Source organism: Equus caballus, chromosome 3, assembly GCF_041296265.1.
Source record: "Equus caballus isolate H_3958 breed thoroughbred chromosome 3, TB-T2T, whole genome shotgun sequence".
Classification (NCBI taxonomy): domain Eukaryota; kingdom Metazoa; phylum Chordata; class Mammalia; order Perissodactyla; family Equidae; genus Equus; species Equus caballus.
In genome coordinates, this window is record NC_091686.1 from 120,679,113 (window position 1) to 120,705,599 (window position 26,487).

At 44.3% G+C, this 26,487-nt stretch overlaps 1 protein-coding gene across 12 annotated transcripts in view; it reads left to right on the top strand.

Moving 5' to 3' along the window:
* Window positions 1–26,321, top strand: part of KIAA0232 — an 81,840-nt gene extending 55,519 nt beyond the window's left edge. For 5 of the 12 annotated variants that reach the window (XM_023638396.2, XM_070262750.1, XM_070262751.1 and 2 more), the window contains 6 exons: window positions 3,628–3,694; window positions 5,087–5,168; window positions 7,203–10,488; window positions 16,653–16,761; window positions 21,398–21,495; window positions 23,845–26,321. In XM_023638396.2, the coding sequence (XP_023494164.1) occupies window positions 3,628–3,694; window positions 5,087–5,168; window positions 7,203–10,488; window positions 16,653–16,761; window positions 21,398–21,495; window positions 23,845–24,024 (3,822 nt within the window). In that variant the 3' untranslated portion in view covers window positions 24,025–26,321. Of the gene's footprint in view, window positions 1–3,627; window positions 3,695–5,086; window positions 5,169–7,202; window positions 10,489–11,934; window positions 12,105–16,652; window positions 16,762–16,848; window positions 17,123–21,397; window positions 21,496–23,844 lie in introns of those variants that run through there. The other 7 variants (XM_023638401.2, XM_070262756.1, XM_023638398.2 and 4 more) reach the window with 6 other exon arrangements.
* The last annotated feature ends 166 nt before the right edge of the window (window positions 26,322–26,487 follow it).

Consider the following 26,487-nt stretch of genomic DNA (forward strand, 5'->3'; position numbering starts at 1 on the left):
TGGCTACCACAACACTGAAGGTCAGGGCATTTCTCTGAGGAGAGGGTTGCTATAAAGAAGAAACATTCAAGGGACAGGATGACCTCTTGAAAATTCTAAACATGATAATAGAATGAAAAAACTCAGTTGAAGAGTTGGAAAGTATAGCTGAGAAAATCTAGAAAGCAGGACCAAAAAATGAAGAAATGGTAATAGGAGAGAAAAGAAATTAGGGGAACAATGCAAGAAGTCTAATAACCAGCTATTAGGAAATGCGCTGCTGGTATTCTCACCATTTTTCAGATGTGGAAACTGCAGCTTTGATAAGTGAATGACTTGTGTGGGGTCATCTGGCTAACTTTGGGGTGAAATTCAATCCCAGATCTTTTTTGACTCCCACTTTGCCACCCATGAATGGAACAGGCATTAAGTACCCCTGAGTATCATATTGGTTAATGATCACAGGGTTGGAGTGGGCGTTCTTGTACAACAGTTAGGGAATATCCAGTCCAAATGAGTTCTCCATAAAAGATTAACCTTTGAGATGATTAATGTAGCTACAGACACCTTAGAATATGGAGAGAAGAGATAATGAGGCAGAGTAAGTCAGATTGTTTTCTTTTCTTTATGCTAATGATTATTAAGGTCATTAGTTGAGAAGAATGGAAAGCATGGAGAGGATGGAGAAACACTGAAAATGTTGTGGGATGGGAAATGATGGAAATTTGTCAGGGAACAAATAAAAAGAATTCCCCAGAAGTGGTGGGACAGTAGCTGCAGTGTTTGCCTTTGGCTCAGCATCACATAAGGGTCTTTACCTCCACCCTGCAGCCTGGGAGAGGGAGTGTATCAGTGCATGGACCAGGGAATCCAGGCAGAATCCAGAGGGCTTTGGGTTATCTGGATCGGGTTAGTTATCTTTCTTACTCCAATCTCAAACTCAAATCATAGCAAAAATTAAAGGCATTTTAGAAGAGAGGAATCCAAAAATGAGATTCTGGAAAATGGAAAACATATACAAAATCTAGAAATGACACCAACATTTAAGTGACTGCTGTGGCAGGTACTCTGATGGATGCCTCACATGTCCGTCATCTTAGTTTACCCTCACAGATCTTGAGAGGAAAGTGTAGTGGTCTTGGGTTCAGAGACTACGAGCAACACATAAACCCTGCTGTCCAGTAAGTATGTGGCCAAATACATTCCACTTCGCCATGTCTTCTGAGAAGTTAAGAGTTCTTAGAATGTAAGTGCTGTTTGGGCAGGGACCTTGTCTCTCTGGGTGTGCAGCCTGACATGTTGGGGTGCTCTTCCTGACCGATTGTTGACTGACTGAGTGAATGCATGTGTGAGTAATTGATAAACCAGTGAATGGTCGTGCATTCAGAAGACTGCTTCCTGAACATCTCCTGAAACTTGCCAGTCACTGGTTCAGGGCTTTCAGAGCTGGAGTACTGTGACTTGAACTTTAGAGTGTTCTTACGGTTTGCAGAGAATTTTAACGTGTTCTATCAATACTGGGAGCTGACTGGATATTATCCATTTTATAGTCAGGAACAGCAATTCACAAGTTGAGTGGTTGAATGTTACCATTTTTTTTCACATACAGCATATTCTCCCTTAGAGTTGTCACTAAAATATAAGTATAATTTACTTCCCTTATTTCTCAAGATACTGTAGGCTTTCAGTATTCTTAAGTGCCCTTCTGGATATGGTATACTATTAAAATATGGTTATTAAAATTATCTAATAATTTACCTTGTGATTGGGAAAGCTCATTAACAGCTCCAAATTCACACTTTGGAATACCTGCCAGGAGATGACAATGGCTGCTTCTGATACCCACTTTTGCTTCTCAGTTTACTATTATGATAAGCCAGTGGTCTAATGATTAAAATATATATATATATATATATATATATATATACACACACACATATATATACATATATATATATGTCTATGTATGTAGGCTGTTGCAGTAGTCAAGGCAATAAGACAGAAGCCTGATGGGTAGAGCTTGCTTTTATGCACAGAGTTAAGGAGTAAGCTCCTCATTTCTATGCCATTTATGTTTGAGAGCAAATGTATATACTTCTAAGCTGCATTGCTATCCAGAACAACTAAAAGTTACACTTGTGTGGAAGTAATTTCCAAGACAAAGCATAAAAAATAGTATGTAGTCACTAGGTGGTAATGCTCATTCTCTGTGGCGTATTAAACGGCCGGCCGTTTTGAGTTCTGAAGGAGGTTGAATGAGCAATCCCCAGAGGCTCGGTGCTCTGCGCTGGAGACTGGTACTGGGTTTAGAAACCCAGTGACATAGGCTTGCTGTACAGAACAGCGTGCAGCAGGGTGTCAGCTGACACGGGTGTTAGGTTCACGATCTGGAGAAAATTGAATAAAACGGCCATACTCATCACACCTTGAACATTATGGTAAGCAGAGTCTTTCTGATGGAATTGTGTAGTCAGAGCAGTGTTTATCACTAATATCTGCCATGGTTTTTAAGAGTGTTTTAAGGAAAGGACAGCTCTCTCCTGGCCCATTTCCCTGTCTCCCTCTGTCCCGTCTCCCTGTTAAAAGCTGTGATATGATGCGGATAGAATATAATTATCAATATTTGCAGTTAACATTTTCATTGTAATGTGTTTGTTGCTGCTCAGACTGTGGAGCTGTGGGTTCTTGTTTAGGCTGTCTGTAATACTTGTGCTGAGTCATTCTGAGTTAGGTGAATGGGGTGAATTTCTATTTTTAGCCCCTCAAGGCCCCATGAGGGCGAAGGGTGAGCAGTCATGTGCATGTGTTCGAGTGGTGTCCACCTAGAGAGACTCAGTTCCAGTTTAAATAGGACTTTTGGCCACTGAATAAATATAAGGTTCCTAGGAAATACATTCACCTTTTTTTGTACATTGTGAAATAGTTTTGTTTCTTCTTGTGAGAATTTTAAAAGTTTGAAAGTCAACAGAGTGAAAGATTATTTTGCAGTGCATGTTTCCGACATTCATTTTTCTTTAAAGATTGACTCTTATCCTCCAAATTTCAGACTCTTCCATGTACTCTCCTTAAATTTTATCCCAGTTCTATATAGAGGCTAACACAGCTTTCACATTCAGCATATGTCACAGTATTGGCATGTGTTTTCTATATTGCTCTTTTTGTTGCAGTCGTGAGTATTCACTTTAAAAAAGAAAAAAATCACCTTGTTTTCTTTAGTCTGTGAGCTCCTAGAGGACCAAGATGAGATTTTTGTGATTTTTCTTTATATCGAGTCTGGTACAAGACCGTGCTCACATTGAATAATGTTTTTGATGGTGACTGACATTTAGCCATATGATGGGCATTTAGGTGCTTAGTCTGCCCCGTGAAGAAGATGCTATACCCCTGGGAAGACAGAAGCCGTTCTAGGAAATACATTAATATTTTATCAGTAAATACCATTGACTATTCGTTATTAGTAAAATATGTATGCTAAATAGGATCTACAGACCTGTAACATTTTAATTCTTGTGTTCATTTAAGTATTGATCATGTATTTCTTTGGAATGTGAAAGATTTAGAAAACCTTTATATTAAAACAAAAGTATACAAATACCTGATTTTTACATACCTGGTGGTAAACTAATATGTATTTATGTCCTCATGCAGAGCTCTGGCATCGAGACGTTAGTGGAGGAGCTCTGCTCCAGACTGAAAGACCTTCAGAACAAGCAAGGTAAGAGCCCTGCGCCAGGGCCTGTGTTTGCGCACAGTAGGGGAGAGTCACTGAGGAATCTGATGGAGGGAAATCTTAGAGTTGATCAAAAAAAGAAACTATGAGAATACAGTCTTTGTGTTCGGTGTGTGTCGCCAGGCCAGCATCATGCAACGTCTTCAGCTGTTTGTGACTTCTGGGTCAGCCCTCGGCAGTCACTTTGGTCAGGTCTCTCTTCTCAGAGGAGTCACCTAATCCACAGGTGCCCTCAGGGAGAGGAGACATGTCATTTTGTTTGAAGCTCAGAGATCGAGAGCAATATTTTGTCTTCTTTCCCATCCTTGCCCCCCTGTTAATATCTGCCTGTTGACGTCAAGGCCTTGCAAGATGTTGATAAAGGTTGGAAGGAACTTCTGCCTTGACTCTGGAATTCTTTGGAAAGGCAGACTTGACAAGCTCATTAAGTCATTTTGATTCGTGAACCCTCATAACTTCTTTTCCCAACTTTTTTTTGCAAGCCCTTAGAATGAGAGCTACATGTTAAGGTTAAAGATCTTTGTTTTCCTTGTCCTCTTCTTGGTCATTTTGCTGCCCTCCAAGTCTTTAGCCTTCCTATAAGGGCAGAGTTTATTTGTTTCGTTTTGGGTTTTTTTTATTTTTTAAAGATTTTATTTTTTACTTTTTCTCCCCAAAGCCCCCTGGTGCATAGTTGTATATTTTTAGTTGTGGGTCCTTCTAGTTGTGGCATGTGGGATGCCGCCTCACCATGGCCTGATGAGCGGTGCCATGTCCGCGCCCAGGATTCGAACCAGCGAAACCCTGGGCCACCGAAGCGAAGCACGAGTACTTAACCACTCGGCCCCGGGGCAGGCCGTATTTGTTTTTAATCTAAGGCGGTATCATGAGCTGAGCTAAGAATTTAGCCCTTTGCTTCTATTTTAGTTGAAACACAGCCCTTGCTCACCTAGATGTTAAGTAACAGAGCTAATTGTAATGAAGAATTTTCTTTGCTGATTAGTATTAGTCAAGATGAGTCAATATAAAGTTCATGAGTGCAGAATTTTGTGAGAAAATATTTTTGGAATCTTAAACAGATGTTCTCTCCTTCTGGTGTAATTAATAAGTACACAGGGGATTTCAGTCTCTTAATTAAGTGCCTCCGGAGCACTGTATCAGTGATGAGGTTAACAACTCTCATTTCTCAGCCCAATGTTAATGTGGTTTAGCCAGAGAATTCCCTGCGGCACACTGAAGAAATAAATTTTTGTTAAAAAGACAAACTGGTATAGAGTTCTTTTTAAGCCACAAAAGCCTATATAATTGCTGTTAAAGTTACTTGTGAAACTTTAAAAAACAGGAATATTTATTAGCTAGGTATAAGACAAATCTTTCTGAATTTTTGTTTCCTAACAGAAGAGAAGATTCACAAAAAGTTAGAAGGGTCTCCCTCTCCAGAGGCAGAACTATCCCCCACAGCAAAGGATCAAGTGGAAATGTACGTAAGATTGTCTTCAGTGATGACGTGTGCATTTGTGAGACTCAGGCTGCTAACCGCTGCAGGGTTTACAGGTGTTTGTTCATCATCTATTTGGTTTCATATTTTATAATCCAGGAAACATTTATTGAGCATTTATTGTGTGCTTGACACTGAGAATTCGAGGGTGAATAAGATGGTTCTATCCTTATTACGTATATTGACTCAATATTTGTGAAATGAATGAATGAGGTTATTTACCGTCCATTCATGTACTGTCACCTTGAAATTTACACTAGTCCTTTGAGACAGTTGTAGGAAATTATGCTTATCCTTGTTTTACACACAAGGTTCCCCCTGCTGATTCCAAAGGGAATGTGGGGAAGTCGTTGACCTTGTCAAACTTGCTTCCTAAACATGCTTTAAGTTCTTTCTTTGTAAATGGTTAGTGTTAAAATCAGCTGCATTATAAGCAGACTTCCTTATTATACATTTTATTTGAATCTTCTGAACTTCTAAAACTTAAGGAAAAGAATTTAATTGGTTTGTGTAGGCCTTCACTGTCCAGTGGAGTGGCCATAGCCGTCTGTGGCTGTTGAGCGCTTGAAATCCTGCTGCTGCGAAGTGAGGTGTGCTGCACGTGTGCCATTCTCACCAGGTTTCAAAGACTCAGTATAAAAGAGAATGTAAAATATTGCATTAGTATTTTTTAATATTGATTACATGAAATATTATTGTAGATATATTTAGTTAAGTAAAACTATATTATTGAAATTAATTTTACCTGTTTATTTTTACACTTTTAATGTGACTCTTAGAACATTAAAAATTACATGTGAGGTTCACAGTGTGTTTCTATTGGACAGCTCTGGTATAGACTGAAAGGAAAGTCAAGTATAGCCCTTTGAAAACGTGGCCTTTTATCACTTCTTGTGTGACCTTGACTGTTGCCCCCAAAACAACAGTTCCCTTGCTAGCCAGCCTGACTCTGGATTCTTTGGGAAACTGAAAACTCTTCCTCCAGTTTTCAAGCCCTCTGAAACCAGCCTCCCTGGTTTTTCCTACCCTGCATTTCCAGTAGTTGCTGGTCTAATCAGGCTTCAGTTCCGCAAGCACAACATGCGTGTGTCTTCGTGTCCTCACACAAGTTCCCGTGTCTCACAGTTAGTACTCCCTGAACTGCTGCATTTCCGGACCTTCAAGGCTCAGCTGCGCTCTCCTTTCTCTGATTGTTCTAGGCCTCACCAGCATCATCTCTTACGAACAGTTCAACACCATGGTCCCTCCTGTTTCTGAGGGCCTGCTTAATGCCAGGCGTTGCGCTAGCCTCCTGAGAAAAAATAACAATCATGACAGTAATCACTTAGGAAGGTGCTGTTCTGACTTGTTTTGCATATTCATTCCTTTACTCTTCACAACTCTGTGAGGTTGTATTATTACCCTCATTTTGAAGGTCAGGAAACTGAGCCACAGAGATGTTAGTAACATACCTAAGGTCACACAGCTAATAAGTGGCAGAGTCAGGATTTGCACTCAGGGAGTGTGGCTTCAGAGCTCATACTCTTGACTTCTTAGCTATCCAGCTTTTCAGCTACATCTGTTTACAATGCTCACAGCAGCCTCGTGAGGTAAGTCATATTGTCACCATTTACAGTAGAGGAAATAATGGACCAAGACATCAAATAATTAGCTTAAAGTCACAAGCATAGTAAGTGACTGAGCTGAGAATGAAATTTAGGTATCGCTTATCAAAAGAGTACATTCTTTCCACCATGTTGTATTTGTTACCTGTCATTTCTTGATTAAAATTCAAACTTTGAAGATAAAAACTGTCATCTTGTGTTTTCTTAGTATTCTTATAGTGCTTATCTTGGTGCTTGATACATTGGACTAAATGTAGAGCGTAATTTATGATATTATTAATTATTTAAAAGTTGTTAATTCTTGGATGATGTAAATGTTGACTGTTAAAATGAAATAGCCCCTTTCTCTAGTTGGTAATGTTGTCTTATTATATCTAATATGCCCACTTTTGGACTCTACTCTCTTTTTCAGGTACTATGAAGCATTTCCACCACTTTCTGAGAAGCCAGTTTGCCTGCAAGAGATCATGACTGTATGGAACAAGTCTAAAGTCTGTTCTTACTCTAGCTCTTCTTCATCATCCACAGCCCCACCAGCTAGCACAGACACATCCTCTCCCAAGGAGTGCAACAGTGAAGGGGAAGTCATCAGGGAAAGGAGCAATGACGTATCCACCACTGCCCACGAGAAAACCCAGAGCAGAAGTCAAAATGAGAAGGAGAACAAATTTAGTCATGGCACAATGGAAGAAAAGCCTGCCGTGTACAAAAAGCAAATCCGACATAAACCCGAAGGAAAGATTCGCCCTCGCTCGTGGTCTTCCGGCTCTAGTGAAGCAGGCTCAAGTTCAAGTGGTAATCAGGGAGAATTAAAAGCATCCATGAAGTGTGTGAAAATAAGACACAAGACACGGGAAATTCGGAACAAAAAGGGGCGGAATGGTCAAAGCAGGCTTTCACTGAAACATGGCGAAAAGGCTGAAAGAAACCTTCATGCCGGAAGCAGTAGCAGTAGCAGCAGTGGTTCTGTCAGACAGCTGTGCAAACGGGGTAAAAGACCAGCAAAGGAGGCGGGGAGAAGAGACGTCGGGAGCGCCGAAGGAAGAGACCTCTACATGGAGAGCAGAAACGACAAAGAATATAAAGAGGAACCGTTGTGGTATACTGAACCAATTGCTGAATATTTTGTTCCTTTGAGCAGAAAAAGTAAATTAGAGACCACATACCGAAACAGACAAGATACAAGTGATCTGACATCAGAGGCAGTAGAAGAATTGTCTGAATCAGTGCACGGTCTTTGTATCAGCAACAATAATATTCATAAAACATACCTCGCAGCAGGTACTTTCATTGATGGTCATTTTGTAGAAATGCCTGCAGTTATAAATGAGGATATTGACCTCACTGGGACCTCATTCTGTTCTCTTCCGGAGGGCAACAAATACTTGGATGATATTCATCTATCAGAATTAACACACTTCTATGAAGTGGATATTGATCAATCCATGTTGGATCCTGGTGCCTCAGAAACAATGCAAGGAGAAAGTCGGATTTTGAATATGATTCGACAAAAAAGCAAAGAGAAAACAGATTTTGAGGCAGAATGTTGCATAGTGTTAGATGGAATGGAGTTGCAAGGGGAACGTGCAATATGGACAGATTCTACCAGCTCTGTAGGTGCTGAGGGCTTATTCCTGCAAGACCTTAGCAATCTGGCTCAGTTCTGGGAGTGCTGTTCATCTAGCTCTGGCGATGCCGATGGAGAGAGTTTTGGAGGAGATTCTCCAATTAGACTCTCACCAATCTTAGACAGCACAGCACTCAATCCGCATTTGCTTGCTGGCAATCAAGAGCTCTTTTCAGATATTAATGAAGGATCTGGTATAAACTCTTGTTTTTCAGTGTTTGAAGTGCAATGCAGTAATTCTGTTTTACCATTTTCTTTTGAAACACTCAACTTGGGAAATGAAAATACAGATTCTAGTGCTAATATGCTTGGGAAAACACAGTCTAGATTGCTAATATGGACCAAAAATAGTGCCTTTGAAGAAAATGAACACTGTTCTAATCTTTCAACAAGAACTTGTAGTCCATGGTCCCATTCAGAAGAAACACGTTCAGACAATGAGACATTAAATATTCAGTTTGAAGAATCAACGCAGTTTAATGCAGAAGATATTAATTATGTAGTTCCTAGAGTCTCGTCAAATTATGTAGATGAAGACCTTCTAGATTTTTTGCAAGATGAAACTTGCCAGCAAAACAGTAGAACTTTAGGAGAAATTCCTACGTTAGTTTTCAAAAAAAAATCTAAACTAGAATCTGTCTGTGGTATTCAGCTAGAACAAAAAACAGAAAACAAAACATTTGAAACTACACAAGTATGTAGTGAAAGCAGTCCACATGGAGATGGCTACAGCTCAGGGGTTATTAAAGACATTTGGACAAAGATGGCAGATAGCAATTCTGTAGCTATGGTAGAAATAGAAAGAATTGATGATGAGTTGTTTTCAACAGATGTAAATAACTACTGCTGCTGTTTGGATGCTGAAGCTAAAATGGAGACCCTCCAGGAACCTAATAAGGCTGTGCAGAGATCAGAATATCATCTGTGGGAGGGACAGAAAGAGAACATGGAGAAAAGAGCTTTTGTTTCTAGTGAGCTATCGAAGGTGGACGGCGGTGATTACACTACACCCTCTAAACCTTGGGACGTAGCCCAAGACAAGGAGAATGCGTTCATCCTCGGAGGGGTTTACGGAGAACTCAAAACCTTTAATAGCGATGGGGAGTGGGCAGTTGTACCCCCCAGTCACACAAAAGGAAGCTTGTTACAGTGTGCGGCTTCTGACGTTGTGACGATAGCTGGTACAGATGTCTTTATGACCCCAGGAAACAGTTTTGCTCCTGGTCACAGGCAGTTATGGAAACCCTTTGTGTCATTTGAACAGAACGATCAACCGAAGAGTGGGGAAAATGGATTAAATAAGGGATTTTCTTTTATCTTCCATGAAGACTTACTAGGAGCTTGTGGTAACTTTCAAGTTGAAGATCCTGGACTTGAATATTCCTTCTCTTCTTTTGACTTAAGCAATCCATTTTCACAAGTTCTTCACGTAGAATGTTCATTTGAACCCGAAGGGATTGCATCTTTCAGCCCTAGTTTTAAACCGAAGTCAATCCTCTGCTCTGATTCAGACAGTGAAGTTTTTCACCCCAGGATATGTGGCGTAGACAGAACACAATACAGGGCTATTCGGATCTCTCCTAGGACTCACTTTCGCCCAATTTCTGCATCTGAACTGTCCCCAGGAGGAGGGAGCGAGTCGGAATTTGAATCTGAGAAAGATGAAGCAAATATTCCCATTCCTTCTCAAGTTGACGCATTTGAAGATCCACAGGCAGACCTCAAACCACTGGAAGAAGATGCAGAGAAAGAAGGCCATTACTATGGGAAATCAGAGCTTGAGTCTGGAAGATTCCTTCCCAGGTTAAAAAAATCTGGGATGGAAAAGAGTGCTCAGACATCACTGGATTCCCAGGAGGAATCAGCTGGGATTCTGTCAGTCGGAAAGCAGAATCAGTGTTTGGAATGTAGCATGAATGAATCTCTGGAAATCAATTTAGAAAGCTCAGAAGCAAACTGTAAAATAATGGCACAATGCGAGGAAGAAATTAATAATTTTTGCAGTTGCAAAGCAGGTTGTCAGTTCCCTGCTTATGAAGATAATCCAGTTTCTTCGGGACATCTGGAAGAGGTATGTGTCTGTGTGTGTGGGTATTTGGTAGAAGGATTTGATCAGACTGTAATCCAAGAACAGCCATATCAGGCAGTGAAAGATAAGGTTAAATTATTGGGAAATTAGCTTAAATGTCTTAAAAGTTGGCATTCTTATGGTTTTACAAAAGGACTTAAAATGGATTTGATATTCATAAATTCGAAGTAGACACTAGACATTTTCTGCAGAGAAAAGACATTTTTAAATAAATCATAGGATATGAGATTCTTAAGTGTTGTCTTAATATGCAGGTACTACGCTTAAAGCAAAACCTAATATATAAGCTTTCCAGCTTACAAAGCTTGTGAATCAGGAAGTGGCTGTTTACTCTTCGAGAGGTCCTTTGCTTTTCAGAAGTAGCAGCAAAGGCTTTCTTTAAGTAGCAGGCTTATCTAACTGCCTCTGAAACTTTGATCAGTTTATTAAAACTTACATTTTACTTGTAAAATAAATTACATCAGTCTAGAGTTCTCTGAAATATATTGTGGTACATGTAAAAGTTAACCCATAATCTAAATACACCAAAATGGCTTCTACAGAACCTGTACACACGTCCCTTGCTTTGTACAAAGTGCATATTCCTGAAGCCATGTGAATTATGTGTTAGGTCTGTCAAATGACGTGAAGCGTAGTACTTTTGTTAATGGGAGTCATTGTACCCTTTGACTATTCCTAAGAAGTGGTTTGAGGTTAAATTGATTGTACAAGAAATAACACTTAGGGCAATAATGTGTTTCACAAAAAAGCATAGTGCTCTGCCCATTTTCAGCCATTAGTTGATAGAGCAGTGTCTGGCGCTTTTCCAGGAACAGCTTATTGAGAGGACAGTTGGAGGTGGTCAGAAGTCGTGCCACCTGTGGCTGGAGTGCAGATGAGTGTGCCCCTCCCTCCCATCTGTTCTTCTGCACGCTCCACCTGCTCAGGCTAAATCCTGCCCACACCGTGAGGCTCTCTTCAGATCCACCTCCTTCACTGACACATCCCGCATTCCTCCTCTCCCCTACTCCACCCCACCCTGCATCAGAAATAATTTCTTCCTTCTCTTCATTTGCATGTACGTTATGCCTCTTTTTTTATTGCGTTTTCCATTTTTTGTGAGTTGTTTATTTACTTTAAAGTCTCTCGTTAGATTTTAAGCTTCTTATGGATACAGACTGTGCCTTACTCATGTGTCGTGTCGGTGCCTAGGAGTGGACCTGAGTGCATGCGACGATGGTAGGAAGCCCCATAGGCGACTTGAGAATCACTGCTCTAATGAGCTTGCCTGGAGATCCTTAGACATGAATTCAGTCCCATTGAAACACTGAAATATGAACTGCTGAGAACAAAAAACAATAACGTTGTTAACATTTATCTGCTTGTTTATTGGCCTGCTTTTCATCCTTAAATATTCCTTTATGTACTTTGTATTTCCCCTGGTTCCAGATTGGGAAGAAAGAAAAAGAGGAAAGAAGCGAGATTCTACATCATAGCACTACCATATTCCTTCGCTTTCTAGTATGTTGATGTACTTGTGTGTAATCAGAATTCTGGGTTGTCTTGAAAGGCCTTAGCTGCCAGTGCAGTCCTCAGAGGATAGTGGGGGTTGTCTGATGGTCTAGGTGTTGTCAGTACTCTCAGCCCTGCTTTCTCAGCAGTGTCACTACAGTTTAGAGCCGAGTCAGAGCTCGTTTCATAGATCCATCTGAGGTGTGGAGGGGTTGAGAGAGTGTCCTGAAGGGACAGTTTGGGGCCGCTGTTCCTTTCCACTCTTTCACACTGCCTGGTCAGTCTCTGGGAGCTCCTACAAGGGTCTTCTTCCCCCTTTTGCCGACTGAGGGCAGTCTTTACAGAGAGCAGTCTAGGAGCCCTGTTTTAAAGGTCACTCGTTGCCTGCCTGTTTCAGAGCAAGTGGACTAAAATGTAGGCTTTCTGATAGAATTGAGGCCCGGGAGCATGGATTACTATTCTTTTCAAAAGCTTAGTTCAGTTCAATTCTGCAGATATTTATTGAATCCCTGTGACATGCCCATCGCTAAGATCAGTGCCTGAATGAACAAGGCATCGTCCCTGCCCTCGAGGAATTCAGTCCAGGCACGAAGACCCGTTGATAACAGATAATTTATTTTAATTGAAATAGATAATTCATTTGTATGGTTCAAATTCAGAAGTTACAGAGGGTGTATACACAGTGCAAAGGTCCCTCCCTAGCAGCAGCCACAAGCATGAGTTGTGGTGTATCCTCCGAGAATATTTTATGCATGTATAAGCAAATACATATTTACATATGTTTCCTCCTATTTTTCTCTTTTTACTGAAATGACACTTTATTACAATAACCCTTCCTTTTTTATTTTCTGCATACTATTCCACTTTTTGGATGTACCATGATTTACCTAGCCAGTTCCTTATCTTTTAGGGCATTTGGACAAACGTAATTTTAGGTAACTTGGTGGGTGGTGAGGTGGAGATGAACACAGGATGCTGTGGGAACCCAGAGGAGAACCCCTCCCGGCCTGTGAGAGTAGAGGCCGGCTCTGTGAACATACCTGAGTGCGCGGGGGTAGAAAGGAGGAGGCAGGACCCTAGGCAGAAGGAGCAGTGCAAGCAAGGGGGCCCCTGGCTTCAGACCACACGCGTGTGCAGGGCAGCTGCCAGCAGTAGTTCATGGTTCTCAGGGATAAAATGGAAAGCCAGGGATGGCAGCGTGTGCCTCAGGTATCCATTTGTGCATAAATTTGTGGCAAAAGTGTTCTCTTTGTCATTTACTTGATTACCGACTTAGTGCCACGTGCTTTGAAGCAGGAAAAGAAGCAGAAGGCTGAGTCTCTGTCTTCAGGAATTTACAGTCCAGTCCAGGAGGGGAGGCCATTTTGCCCAGCAGACAATGTGCTGTGGAAGTCAGAAGGCCTTTGATGAGTAGAGGGAGTGGGGGCCATCCAGGGGGTGTGGTACGCAACCCACCTGTGCCAGGCACTGTGCCCACTCTGCCTTATCACCGTTATCCCACTGAATGCCCATGGTGACCTTCTGCCTCAGGTTTATTTCCCCCCATGACTGCTAAGGACCTGTAGGCCCAAAGGAGTGGAATACCTGCCCCGGGTGCCAGTGCAAGGGGCAGAGCCCCACTTCTTCCCAGTGCTTCCTGTCTGTAAAATGAAACTTGGAACAGGCCGTGCCCTGTCTCCTGTTGGTCTCTGTTGCTCTCCTTATCTCTTCATTTACATTTCCTCTCTTCTTTTCCTTTTGTGACCTGAATAACTGAGAACTGTGGCAGAGGAGTACTATGCAGGCTCTACTCCCAGAGCAAAACTCAGAAGAGGAACAACAAACACCTCTCTCTCTGTCAGCACTAAGAATGTTTAGTGAGAATTTAAAGCTGTGAGCCTTTACCTAACTTCCATCTTCTAAAGAATTACTGAATATTACATCTGTTGCTAAAAACATTTCTGGTCAGGCTTTCTGGATTCAGTTTATGTCTTCTCTTTTTTTCTCACTGTTTCATTCATTCATCAAATACTGATTAAGAGCCTCTTCTATCCAGGTGCTGTTCTAGGTGCCTGGCGATAAGGAACAAAGATGCCTGCGTTGTGGAGTTCCGTTCAATGAACATACAAAGGTGTATGGTGTGTTAGGGTACCAGTGCTGTGGGAGAGGAGGAGAAGAGCTGGATAAAGGGGTGTGGTGGAATGGGAGTGTCAGGGCAGGCTTCCTTGCCAAGGTGGAATTTGAAGAAAGCTTGCAGGGGAGAAGGTGAGCCAGGAAGCTGTCTGGAGACAGACGGACAGGGAGAGTGGCACTAAGGCAGAGCTGTGCTTGGTTCCTCCAGGGCGATGGTCTGTGCTGTTTCTGTTTCTTCCATTCTTTCTTGTTTTCATTCTCAACCTAACCAGAAGTTAAATTAATACAGTACATATACATTATTTAAGCAAAGCATAGTTGTCTTTGCTGTGCAACCTAAAAATTAGAAATAGTTAAGTGGAAAGATGTCATAAAATAATACATATTTACTGAATATGTGTATAGTGTAGCATAAAACAGGACAAATAAGTCCCTGCCATCAGGATTGACACGCAAACGAAGGACATAGAAAAACATCCTGGAACTATTGCAGAAGCTGGCCTGAGCTTAACAGTGGTGTCAGCAGGAGAGGGCGGGAACGGCATGCTAGATCGACGGGGGCTTTAGGCCAGGCGGAACCGTTTCTTCAGCTCAGCGGACATTGAGTATCTACTTCTACTCTGTGCCAGGCCTTATGCCTGGAGATGCGCATAGATAGATGTGGTCCCTGCCCTTAAGAAGCTGAGCATCTGGTTCCGCTTCCTTCATGCTGACCCAGCCCCTCGGTGGTGCCTTGACCCCCTCCAGCCTGCTTTCCCGCCCGTGTCCGGTCCTCCATGATGACGTCTCTCTCCCTTCCCCTTGCCTCCATTCCCACAGTCTCAAGAAAGGTTGAAATGATAAGCAGAAGAACTGCACTCACAGAAATAAAACACTGATCCTTCCGCAGCCTGCCCAGGACACTTTCTTCCTCAGGCGGAACTTGTTGCCTCCGAATCCGCCTCTCAGTAGTGCCTTGGGGATGGTGGAGAGAGTCCTGCCCGGGGAACCTTCCTGGCTCCTCCTGAGCATAGTCATCTCACAGCATAGATGCACCTTGGGAAGAAGATAAGGCCTTTCTGGAGGGGTCTTAGGGCGCTGTGCGTGTGTGCCAGGTGCAGTTAGTCACTTTGAATTAACTGCAGATCTTGCATATTGCTGGCCTCATTTGCATTAAGCTTAGCTTTGTCAGTTCTGTTGGCCTTGGTATCTGTTTGTCTAATAGTACTAATTTTTATTGTTAGAATAAGCTGCAGGAGAACACAGTGACGGTTAACTGACCACCCCGATTAGACAGTGTAATTCTCCTTCAGTTTCTAAGTTAGGAGTATGTCTGAAAAGTTAAGTGAAAATGAAAGTTTTTTGAAGTGTGTTTTCCATTTAGTTAAATAATAAACAACACATTACTAAATCAAAAAGTTTTAGACCTACACAATAGTTTACATTTAAGAGAGTAACAAAATCCTATTAGAGAATTGATGATCATTAGTTGCTAAAACAGTTCAGACTTTAAGCTTTAACACGTAATGAAATGTCTTTTAAAACAGTAAAGATGTGTGCAGTGTTTTCAAGCCTCTCCATTGAGGAGATGTCTGTTGAGAGTGTTAGGAGCCGTGGCGGGGCAAAGATGCCAAGATCAGGCCTGACCCTGGGAGGCCTGTTGTCAGGCACAGTGAAGGAGGAACATGGAAGAGGGTTGCCCTGACCGCTGGCACGCCAGGATGCACGTAGTGACCGCAGCTGGCCACGTCACAGCAACACGCCTTGATCACTAATGACAGCTGCTGTCTGTCGACCACTAGCCACGCTGCGTTCAATCCTCACTGCCCAGGTGGGCGGGCAGGGTCCAGCCAGGCCTTGAGAGTTCTGCTAGTAAGGGATGGAGCCAGGATTCAGACTTGGAGCCCCCTTCTGGGCCTGAGCACCTTCTGCTCTGCCAGGACCATGGAGGTGCAAAGAGTATGGATCTCTCCTGCTCTCAGGAGTCCTTCCCTCATTTTAACGAGTATGTCGTGTTTTGAATTTGAATTATTCTCAGGTTTATTATTTGGTTTTAGTCTCAGTTTCTTTCTGGTTCTCGCCGAAGCAGATAATTCAGTTATAAAGACGTTTAGTTAGTAACTCTAGCTCTAAAATCTCCTTTTGCCCATTTCTTCTTCTTTGACTCCCTGCTGCCTGAGTGTGTGAAGGAGAAGGCCTCCCTGTTTTCTCTAGAGTGCCTTACACCAGTGGGCACTTGGGGCCGTCCCTTTAACCTCTCTGCACTTCCAAAAGCTAGAAATTTGCCTTACTTTGGGGTATTTTCTGTTAGATATTTCTGCCTTGTAAGAATTTTGTTTTATTTTTTTTTTTAAAGACTTTCATTCCACTTCCAATATAAGTGCTTCTTAAGAAAAACTTCCTTTATATGCTATGACCCCTTTGGCTTTTTTAATCACCCGTCTAGAATAGTAAAAAACTCATCAGTTTAAAAATCCTGGGGTTATAGTCCATAGCTAATGCTTGGATTTTTTCCTTTATTCTGAAAGTCTTTAAACTTTTTCTGTATTTGGTTTTATCTAAAGTTTCCTGTACTGAGCACTGATGTACAAGGAATGAATAGAAGGCAAGAAAAACAGAGCTGGTGGGAAAAAGCTTTGTACTCTCCTCTTTTTCCTGCATCGGAGTGTGAAGGTAAGGAGACCTGTATTAGGTCATTCATTCATTTGTTCAGAGTTCTAATGCATTAAGAGCAATAAATCCTTTTGCTGTGAATATCAGTCCAGAAAACATTCCCGAGAGGTTTCTGTGTGGCTGGCATTCTTTGGGCACTGGGGACACAGAGACACAGGAGAACTGGACTCTGCCCTTGGACTCAGCCGCAGCCTGACGTGGGGAGCGCTTGGAGTACATAGAAGCAGTACCGCCCTGACGAGATCTGTCCAAGCTCCCGGGAGCTGTGCATCGGCCTTCAGGAAGGCGCCCGGGGGAAGGCTGGGACAGGACAGCCCCCAGGAGAACGCACTGCACAAAGGCAGGAGGGTCTGTGGCAAGTTGGGGAATAGGGACCCTCTGGGCCCTCGGAGCTTGTCAGGAGGTTTGGGAGCTCTGCTAAGTTGGGTAGAGCTTACCAGGCAGGAACTCAGGATCATTGGGAGTATTCCACATTGGGGCGGGGGGGTCAGGTCAGGTGTGTGTTTTAAAACAATGCTAGCAACAGAGTGGAGGTGGACTTGAAACGGGCTCTTGCAGTGGTCTGGGAGTGACAGGATAAGAGCCTGGACTAAGGCATAGGGAGAACAGATAAAAGAACTACATCCAGAGGTTTTGTAGAGGATGCCAGAGTTTGTTGAATGACTTTCTCTGAAGAGTGAAAAGCAGGAGGGAGTTAGGGGAGATTGGGTACAGAGGGAGTTGGGAACAGGAGCAGATCTGGTGAAGATGATTTTAGTCTATGGGCATCCCAGGTGGACACACCCAGAAGCTATAAAGAATCTTGATCTGAAAATCTGCGAGACGTGGGAACTGAGGAGGCACCCTAAATGGATTAGCTCAAGAGAGTGAGCCTGTCCAGACTGCTGCCCTCTCCCGGGCTGCTCTCAGCTACAACGTTTATTTAATAGTCTCCCGTCAGAGCCCTGAGGGGCAGGTAATCTTTTGTTAGCATTTACATGTTCAGGTCTCCCTAGTGAATTTATCATTCTGTGGAGCGAGGAACGTCCCTCACTGCCAAGGATGCCTGCACGCTCCCGGCGCTCAGGACGCCTGCACTGCCCTTCCTGCACTGCCCGGCCTTAGCTGACGGGGCCACAGCCGGGGTTGTTTGCCTCTCTGCTCTGTGGGCACAAATGAAGCTTCCCCAGACCTGCCTTCCTCCTTCCCAGAGGTTTGCTGGGTCATAAGGAGAGCACATTTTTAGCATCTTTGTTTATTTAATAGCATTTATAAATGCCTGTTGCTCGTCCATTAACTAATATCTGTGTCACCCTTTATCATTTACAAGGTGCTCTCAGTCTTTTATCTTTTTTTTTTTTGAGGAAGATTAGCCCTGAGTTAACATCTGCTGCCAATCCTCCTCTTTTTGCTGAGGAATACTGGCCCTGAGCTAACATCCATGCCCATCTTCCTCTACTTTGTATGTGGGACACCTGCCACAGCATGGCTTGCCAAGCAGTGCCATGTCCGCACCCGGGATCCAAACCGGCGAACCCCGGGCCGCCAAAGCAGAACGTGTGAACTTAACTGCTGCACCACCGGGCCAGCCCACAATCTTTTCTTTTATATAACCCCCACAAAAGCCTTGTGAGATGTCACACTTGGTTTTCAGATGAGGAAGCTAAGTCTCAGGTTTAGTAATTTGCCCAGAATCATGGCATCAGCCATTAAGCTCAGGCTCAAGTCTAAGCCATCTCTTTGTGGTTCAGAAGCTTTGCTCTCTACAGCAGCTGTTTGCATTGGTGTCCAGGGAGACACCAGGGTGATAGGAGCACAAGCCTGGCCTTGACGTATGTCCAGTCTGGTGCACTGGGTGAGTGAGAAGTCACAGACACAGTTAATGGGAATACAGGTAGGAAGGGCTGAGTGTCCCAGAGCAGTGCAATGAGAGGACCATTCAAGGAGTGCCAGGAGGGAGAGAGGGATGTGGCAGCAGGCCGGGCCTGAGGGTTGAGAAGGACCAACGCCTGTGGGGGCTTATGATGATTTTCAAATGCACAGAGTTCATGCTTTGTTAGTGTGTCTTGGGCTATCTTGGCACCCTTTGCCCAGTTTTTTTTTCAATAATTAGTAAGGAATTCAGTTCCAAGTCTCAGCTCTGGGTCCTTGGTATCTGTACAGTCCTTTGGTAGGTGCTGTAAATGATTGTTAGTACATGATGCTTCTTTTTTGGTGAAGTGGCATATAGAGAAACTCTCAGTGGATAAGTAAGGGTGACCAGGCTTTTGAATGACCTTTCACTCACAGCTGTGAGTTAAGTCCCTGCACAGTTGCTTTGTAGTGATGTTATGAAGCAGCCTTCTTTCATCTTAGGGGGGTCGGGGTGTGCAGTCTCGGGAGAGGGTTAGCCAGGAAAACAGCCTCTCACCCACTCAGCAGAAGTGACTGGGGACTCGTGTCTTTGCTCCTGAGGCTTCTGAGGTTGCTAATAATGATTAGTAGGCACGTTCTGCCTTGAGTCACGGGCTGACCTGGAAGCTCTCTGCCTCCCTGGAGGAAGGAGGATCATCGCCTTTTACAGGAAGGTGGGAGATGGAGGCTGAGAAGTGAGGCAGATTGCCCAGCTGCCCAGAGCAGTGCGGGAGTCCATCTAGCCTGAAAGCCCAAGCTCCTTGCACTCTGCTGCCTGCTAGCCTCACTGTGCTTTCATATTTGCATCCACTCAGCAAATAATTCTTACATGCCTGTCTTGTGTCGAGCACTGGGAATGCAGAGGCACACAGACCGAGTCCCTGCCCTCCTGATCAGCTGACATCTGAGCAGGGACCTGAGGGAATAAGGGCACGAGCCATGTGACAGCTGGGGCTACCTGCAGGGAGAGGTAGCAGGCAGAAGCACCGGCCGATGCAGGGGAAGAGTGCATTTGGTGTGCTCCAGTGTGCCTGGCAAAGGGGGAACCGTGCGAGAGTGCAGTGAGGGACGAGGTCCGCCAGGCAGCAAGAAGCCAGACCAGAGAGGCCTTACAGACTGTGTGCCACGGCAGATGTGTCCTGAGCAGCAGTCTCCAGCGCTCATGCACTAGGTTCTAAACGTTTGGAAGGTTCATTTTAAGCATATGTATAATCTCAGTCTTAAAGAGAGAGTCGTGTAGGGAAACAGTATAGATAACAATGAAGGGCTCAGGAGACAAAACTGAGTTGGAGTCAAGTGCCTCCGTTCCCTGTAAAAAGAGGCTAAAGTAATGCCCCCCTTAGAGGGTACTTGTGAAGAGTAAAGTGCCTGGCACATAGTCATAAGCCAGAGCATGGTAGCTGTCACTGTGAGGGTCATGAAAATCAAAATTGCCCCTTCCCGATGCCTGCAGCGTCACAAGCTCCTTTTGCACACGGAATTCCTAAAGCAGGGAGAGAGAATGAAGGGGCGGGGGTGTGATGGATGCAGCTCCATCTGTGTGCATGTCCCAGTCAAGGAAACAGTCCCTTGCCCACTACACTGACGCCACCTAGGACAAGTGGTAGCCGAATGGGTGGGGTGTGGGGCTTTGGCACAGGTCCGCCACCCAGCGGCAGAGAGCACAGCAGTCCTTGAGTGCCAGCCCTGCCCTCTCTGGTATCACACACGGGGTAGCATACTGTCTCATGAACGCCTCATGGTAACTACTGCGGGCAGTTTTGAGGAAACAGCTGCTCAGGGCCATTAAAGGACTTACACACAGTGATGTCAAAGCCTGGGTCCAAATCTGGTCCCGCCCAAGGTCTCTGCACTCTTCACTGTTTCTGCTCCAGCCGCCTTTCCATTGAGCGAAGGTGAATAGGGGGCTGGTCTAGATCAAGACCACCGGGTCTCAGCCTTGGCTGTGCATCAGAATCACCTGGGAGCTTTTCAGAAAATGCTGATCCCTGGGCTCTGTCCTAGACCAATTCAGTCCGAACCTCAAATGGGGGCTTGGGCTTCCACACCGTTCTTAAAGCTCTCCAGGTGATTTGAATGGGAAACCAGGGTTGAGAACCATTGGACTAAATGATTTATTTGATTCCTTCTAATTCCAGCTTATAGTTTCATCCCCTTCTGTGAGCCACTTACCCAAACTACTGGCCTCATTTCTCTTCCCTATGCCACAGATAAAATAAGTGCGTAGTTTAGTATCATGTTGAGTTGAGAAAGAACAAACAAAGGTGTTACTCTGTTTTGTTTTCTCCATTGCAATTCCTCCTGTCTGAAATTCCTTTGTTCATGTGTTCTATGAGCATATATATGGTGCATTGTCTGTCTCCCTCCATACAACATACACTCTTGAGAGCTCAGACCTTGTCAGTCTTTTTATCTTGTTTTCCCAGGGCCTGTCACATCATAGGTGTGAATATGGATTATTGAAGGAATATCTCATGGTGGGCTAATGGGAAAGTATTGTTATGCTGGCCTATTTCTTAAAAATGCAATAAACAGTCGTTAAAAGAATTTTTAAATTGGCATAGTGTTTTCCTCATGCACACCTGGCTGGCTGATGATGACCATGTCTGCTTTTAGTGACTGCTTAAAATCTCCAAAGTGTTCGTAGGCCTAACTGATCTGACTTTTCAGCAAAAAATGAAACAAGAATGTATGTTTCACAACTGTGTCTTAATGGAATTTCCCCCCTTTCCCTCTTTTCCCTTCTCCATTCAAAATGATTAAGAATGTTATACAAATGCCAAGGGAGAGAATGGTATAGAAGAATATCCAGATGTTAAAGAAATACCCAGTAATGAAGAGCGTCTGTTAGATTTTAATAGGGTAAGTGGACTGTCCTCCTCCTTATTATTAACTTACAAACAGCCACGCACCATCCCTTGTCGCTCAAGTTGAAACCTGGGAGTCTTGTGAGCCACCCCTCCCAGGTCACCAAGCCCTGCAGATGTGACCTTTCTCTTCTGTGACCCTTCCATGGGTCTGCATCGCCTCCCACCTCAACCACTTACTGCCAGGACTTCCCAGATCATCTCCCCTCTCCCTGGAATCTGTCCCTCCCACTGCTGCCCGTGGGCATTTCCTCGTCTAAGTCTGACCCTATCCTCCCTCTCAGAATCCTTGGTGGGCACCCTATCTGTCAGAGTATACCACAAGGGAGGCCTTCTGCTGCGCCCATTCCTGCCTCTCTCGGCCCCCATGGGGCAAATTCCACCCTTTGTGTGCCCTGGCCACACCCGGTGTAGACCTCCTGTTGTCACAGCCACAGCATGTGACTGCACTCTCTTTCTGCATGTCTGCCTCCCTACCGCCTGTGACTCCCTGAGGGCTGGTACCGGGCCTGTGCCTGGGTGAGTCTAGGCCCCGACCTTGCCCATTTAGGCAGGCAAGCGAATGACTCTAAGGAACCTTTTAATCTTCTCAGTGTGATGATTGTCAGAGTTAGTTTGAGTCCTGTGAGAATTTCCTCCCCTAGCACCCTATAGTGTTGGTGTCTATATCCTACTGCCCAGGGATGTGTCAGATTTAACATGTCAAGCCTGGTGTTTGGGGCCTCCTTGCCTCAGTGAATGGTACCGTGTTCACCCACCAGCTTTAGTCCCCAAACCCAGAAGTCGTGCTTCATTCCTGTTTCTCTCACCTTCCATACACAGTCTGTCTGCCAGTCCTGACCATCCCACCTCAGCCATTTCAGATCCTTCCTCTTCTCCCATGTCCATCACTTCATTCACCCTCCCTCTCCTGGACAGCTGCTCTGGGCTTTTCCTTGGTCTTTCTGCTTCCACTTGTCCCTCTCCGGTCTTCTCTCCACACAGCAAGGCAGAGTGACCTCACAAGTGTTACCCCAGTTAGTCCTCAGAACAACGCTGTGAGGTAGGTACTGTTAACACGCCATCTTGTAGAAGAGGAATCTGAGGCACAGAAAGGTTCAGAAGCATCTACTCAGGCCACGTGGCCACATACTGAGGGCAGCCCTGAGCCGAGAGCCTCACACGCGACGCCAGGACCCACACTCTTAACCACAATTTCACGGAGAATGAATCCACATTCCCCGCCACGCCTGTGAGGCCCAGTGTGTTTGCTCCCATGTGCCTCTCTGACCTCATGTCCCTCATTTAGTGTGGCTTTCTTGCTGTGCTCCTACCTTGGGCTTCTCAACCCGGCACAGTATTGCCATTTAAAAATGGGAGGTGCTAGTTACAATGACTGGGGGAATGTTGCTAGCCACTGTGACTGCGGGGGGCACTGCTAGTTGCTATGACTGGGGGGCTTTGCTAGTTGCTACAACTTGGGGGATATTGCTAGCCACTATAACTGGCCCAGGGCAGAGGGGCGGGGGGTGTTGCTAGTTTTTATGACTGGTTTGGGGGGCCACTGCTAATCACTTCAGGAGATGGGAGAGAGCATTACTAGTTAGTGTGGGAGGGGAGGGTAGTGTTGCCAAATACTATGATGGGGTTGGTGGGAGCATTACTAGTTACTATGACTAGGGAGTGGCTAACTACCTGTATTTAGTGTCCCGGGGGCCAGAGATGCTAACCATCCGGTGTGGGGGACAGTCCCACACAACAGTTTTCCCTAGAAAATACCAGATACCGATAGAACCTCAATTCAGAAGCTCAGCCCCAAGGTCCCAGGCAAGCTCTGGCTGGTACTGCTGCTTGGCTTGCTTCTCGGCCTTCAGGCAAGGGCGCCCGTCTTCAAAAGAACTACCTTCCCTGCCACTCCTGTCTGAAGTGCCCCCCACTGTGGGTCCCTACACCCCATTTATCACGGTAGTGTGAGGTTTTGTTGGTTGGTTTTCTTGTGGTCTTCTCCCTTGGAATGTGAGCCCCGGGAGGGCGTGGCCACGTCTCTCCTCCCAGTGGAGTCCCGTGCCCAGCCCAGTTCCTGGCCTCTGGTAGGTCTCAAAGAACTGTTTTTATCTGGCCCTAACATATGCAACATCTGTCAAAGGGACTGAACAGAGAGAATTAGCGTTTTGCATTCTTTATGGATCAGGGAGGAGAGTTGTTTGTTTTGCTTTGAAACAGTAAAACTTCATATTTTTGTAACTCTCCACAGGAAAGCATCAGTCATTGTTATTTAATCTCTGTATTTAAAAAGTATCTCACATGGACCTTTTGAAAAAAAATCTGGCTTTTGATCTGTTGAAAATTGTTCCTTTAATCTTAGGTGTCTTCTGTTTATGAAGCAAGGTGTACAGGAGAGAGAAATTCTGGAGCAAAATCAAACGGCTTCCGCAGAAAGATATACTCCAGTGCCAGCTCCAACTCGGGGGACACAGGCTCGGAAGGCGGAGACGAGTGGGTGGACCCCAGTGAAGAGGAACTCTTTTCCCGAACTCATCTCTAAACCTGCAGAGTAGTACAAATTATTTTTTAAAAATATGTGATGGAAAATTACCCTTTTGTGAGGCCTGTTAATCTAAAACAACAACTTAGGTTTCTTCTTCAATTAACTGATTCAGATCAGTAATTATCTTTCTCTTCTTGCTTATTTTAGAGTTGAGGACAGCTATCCTGTTGAAGATTTTTTTTTCCAAGCTGTTAAATTCTTGGCTGTTTGAACTAGACTAGATTGTGTTGTCCACTCGAGAATGGGTGTGCATGTGCGCGTCTTAGGAGCGTCACTGCTGTCTGCCTCTTAGCTGCGGCTCTCCCCCCGCCTGCGGCCGCATCACCGTGACCTGACACCGTGGCACTGCAGTGTCAGCACCCTCTCCTGCTCTTCAGAGACTTTAGCTTTGGGACATTCAGGCTCTGTTCTCTAAGAACCGGGATACACATCCTTACCCCTGCAATGGATCAGTGCCTTTCTGAAGGCAAGAGGGAAGCATGGGTGACTCATCCACGGTCTTCATTCAGTAAAAGCTCATGTACATTTGATGTAGGAACCGCAAGGGTGTGCTTTTAGAGACTTACAAAATACTGTGTTTTCTGTCTTAGGATTTTCCTCCCTAAAGTATCATGGATGATACTATGGTTTGTGACTTGCTTGCTAACTGGAGAAGCCAAGGCTTTGCGGGGTGGGGTGGCTTATGAGGCGGGGTGGGGTGAGAGTGCCCCCACCTATCCTCATGTTGCAGTTACATTTACACCAAGATACCTTTCAGAGCTATTTGCAATGAGTCCTAAAAACTTGGTGAGGACCTTAGTTGCAAATTATGATTTTCTGGTGACCTACATTGAATTGAAGCCCCCAAAACTTGAAATTGTAAATGTTTGACATGCAGTAAAGACCACCTCATCACCCCAAAGACACCTTGGCTGCTGCAGCTAGCTGCTCTTGTGGCTGTGATTTAGGATAGCTTAGATCTCATTTTGTGTTTGAGAGAATGTTTTGTGTGTGGCGGGTTGGGGGCGGGTAGAGTAACGATTTCTCCCATACCTGTGTGATTGCTTCATGGGACTCGCTTTCCCGTTTTACTTGGGAACCCAGGGGTCAGTCCATCTCGACAAGTTCTGTCCGTTCACAATGATCACCCCTTGGAGCCTTCATGCCGCTGGGCAACAGGCTGAAGCTGGGGGGAGCAATATTGGTAAAACCTAAACATTTTAAAGTGTTTTTCTTTTTTAACCAACTCATTATTTTTAAAAAACCTAATGTGTGAAATCAGTTTAACATGTCTGTAACATCAGGAACGGCAGAAAAGTCTAATATGTACAAGACAGCTTCACTAATTTTGGCAGGCAATAAACACATATAATTTACTAGCTGGGAGCTGAACTGGCTGAGAAATAGATGATTTGCTTCAAGCTTTGGGTTTTGTTGCCTTTTTCTTAATTGATGACGCAGAAACTCCATGGCAGACTAGACTGTGGAGTCATATCCCAGGTTCTCTGTGTCCTCACCGTGAGAAACCTGGTGGCCCGTCGGGTTTGATCTCAGCACGTGTCAGGGTTTGTTTTTATACAGCACATCTTTTGACACTTTCAAGTGGGTTTGTGTGTGTGTGCGTGTGTAAGGTTTTATGTTGCTGTTATTTATTTACAGACTTTATAAGGTTTTATGTATTTTTTTTTCTTCTGGAGCTTCCTAAAAATTGATTAGCATCTGCACTGAAATATAATTTAACAGCAAAGGCAAAAAAGAATTGGAAGTTGTAAATTCCTAAAATCACTACAGTGACGATCATCCTAGAAATCGTTGCTTATGTAGCAGAGACCAAATAAATGTATTTCAGACACAACCTTTAGCTCAGTTGATTTTGGACAGCTGCTTTTTATCAAGAAAGGGCTCCAGGTGGCAGAGGTGTGGCCTTCCTCACGCTGCTGGGAAGACACTGCACCTTCCGAGGGGACGGGGGTGGATTCTAAGTGGGCAAGGGGATTCACAGATTGTGTATTTATTTGTTTTCATAGCTGAGTGGCTGAAGCCCAGAGGCTTTCAGCAACAGAGTTGAAAGTGTGGTTTTTAGTTTTGTGAATGGATGATCACAAAGAAAAAGCATTTTTTAAAAAGTTGGCAAAACGCTGAAACGCACTGTGGTATGAAGCGCGTTGCATTTCCATAGCACTGAGTATCAGTTTTCCATTCCTGGGCTGAGAGTTTTTCCCCGTGGTTGTATTGTTCTGAGTTCACATACACCAGAGTAACTGATTTTTTGTTTTCTTGTGGAGTTAACACCAAATAAAAAATATAAAAAACAATTGATTGTCCTTTTATTTATCATGACAAGGGTTCTTTTATCAAGAATCCCAGCCTCCTCGTAATTCTGTGCATCAGTAGAAAGTGCGTGCCCGGGTCACGTCATTCCTCGTGCAAATGGTTTAGCCCTTCTCCCGGGCACTGCTGAAACACTGGAGAAGGCTGGGG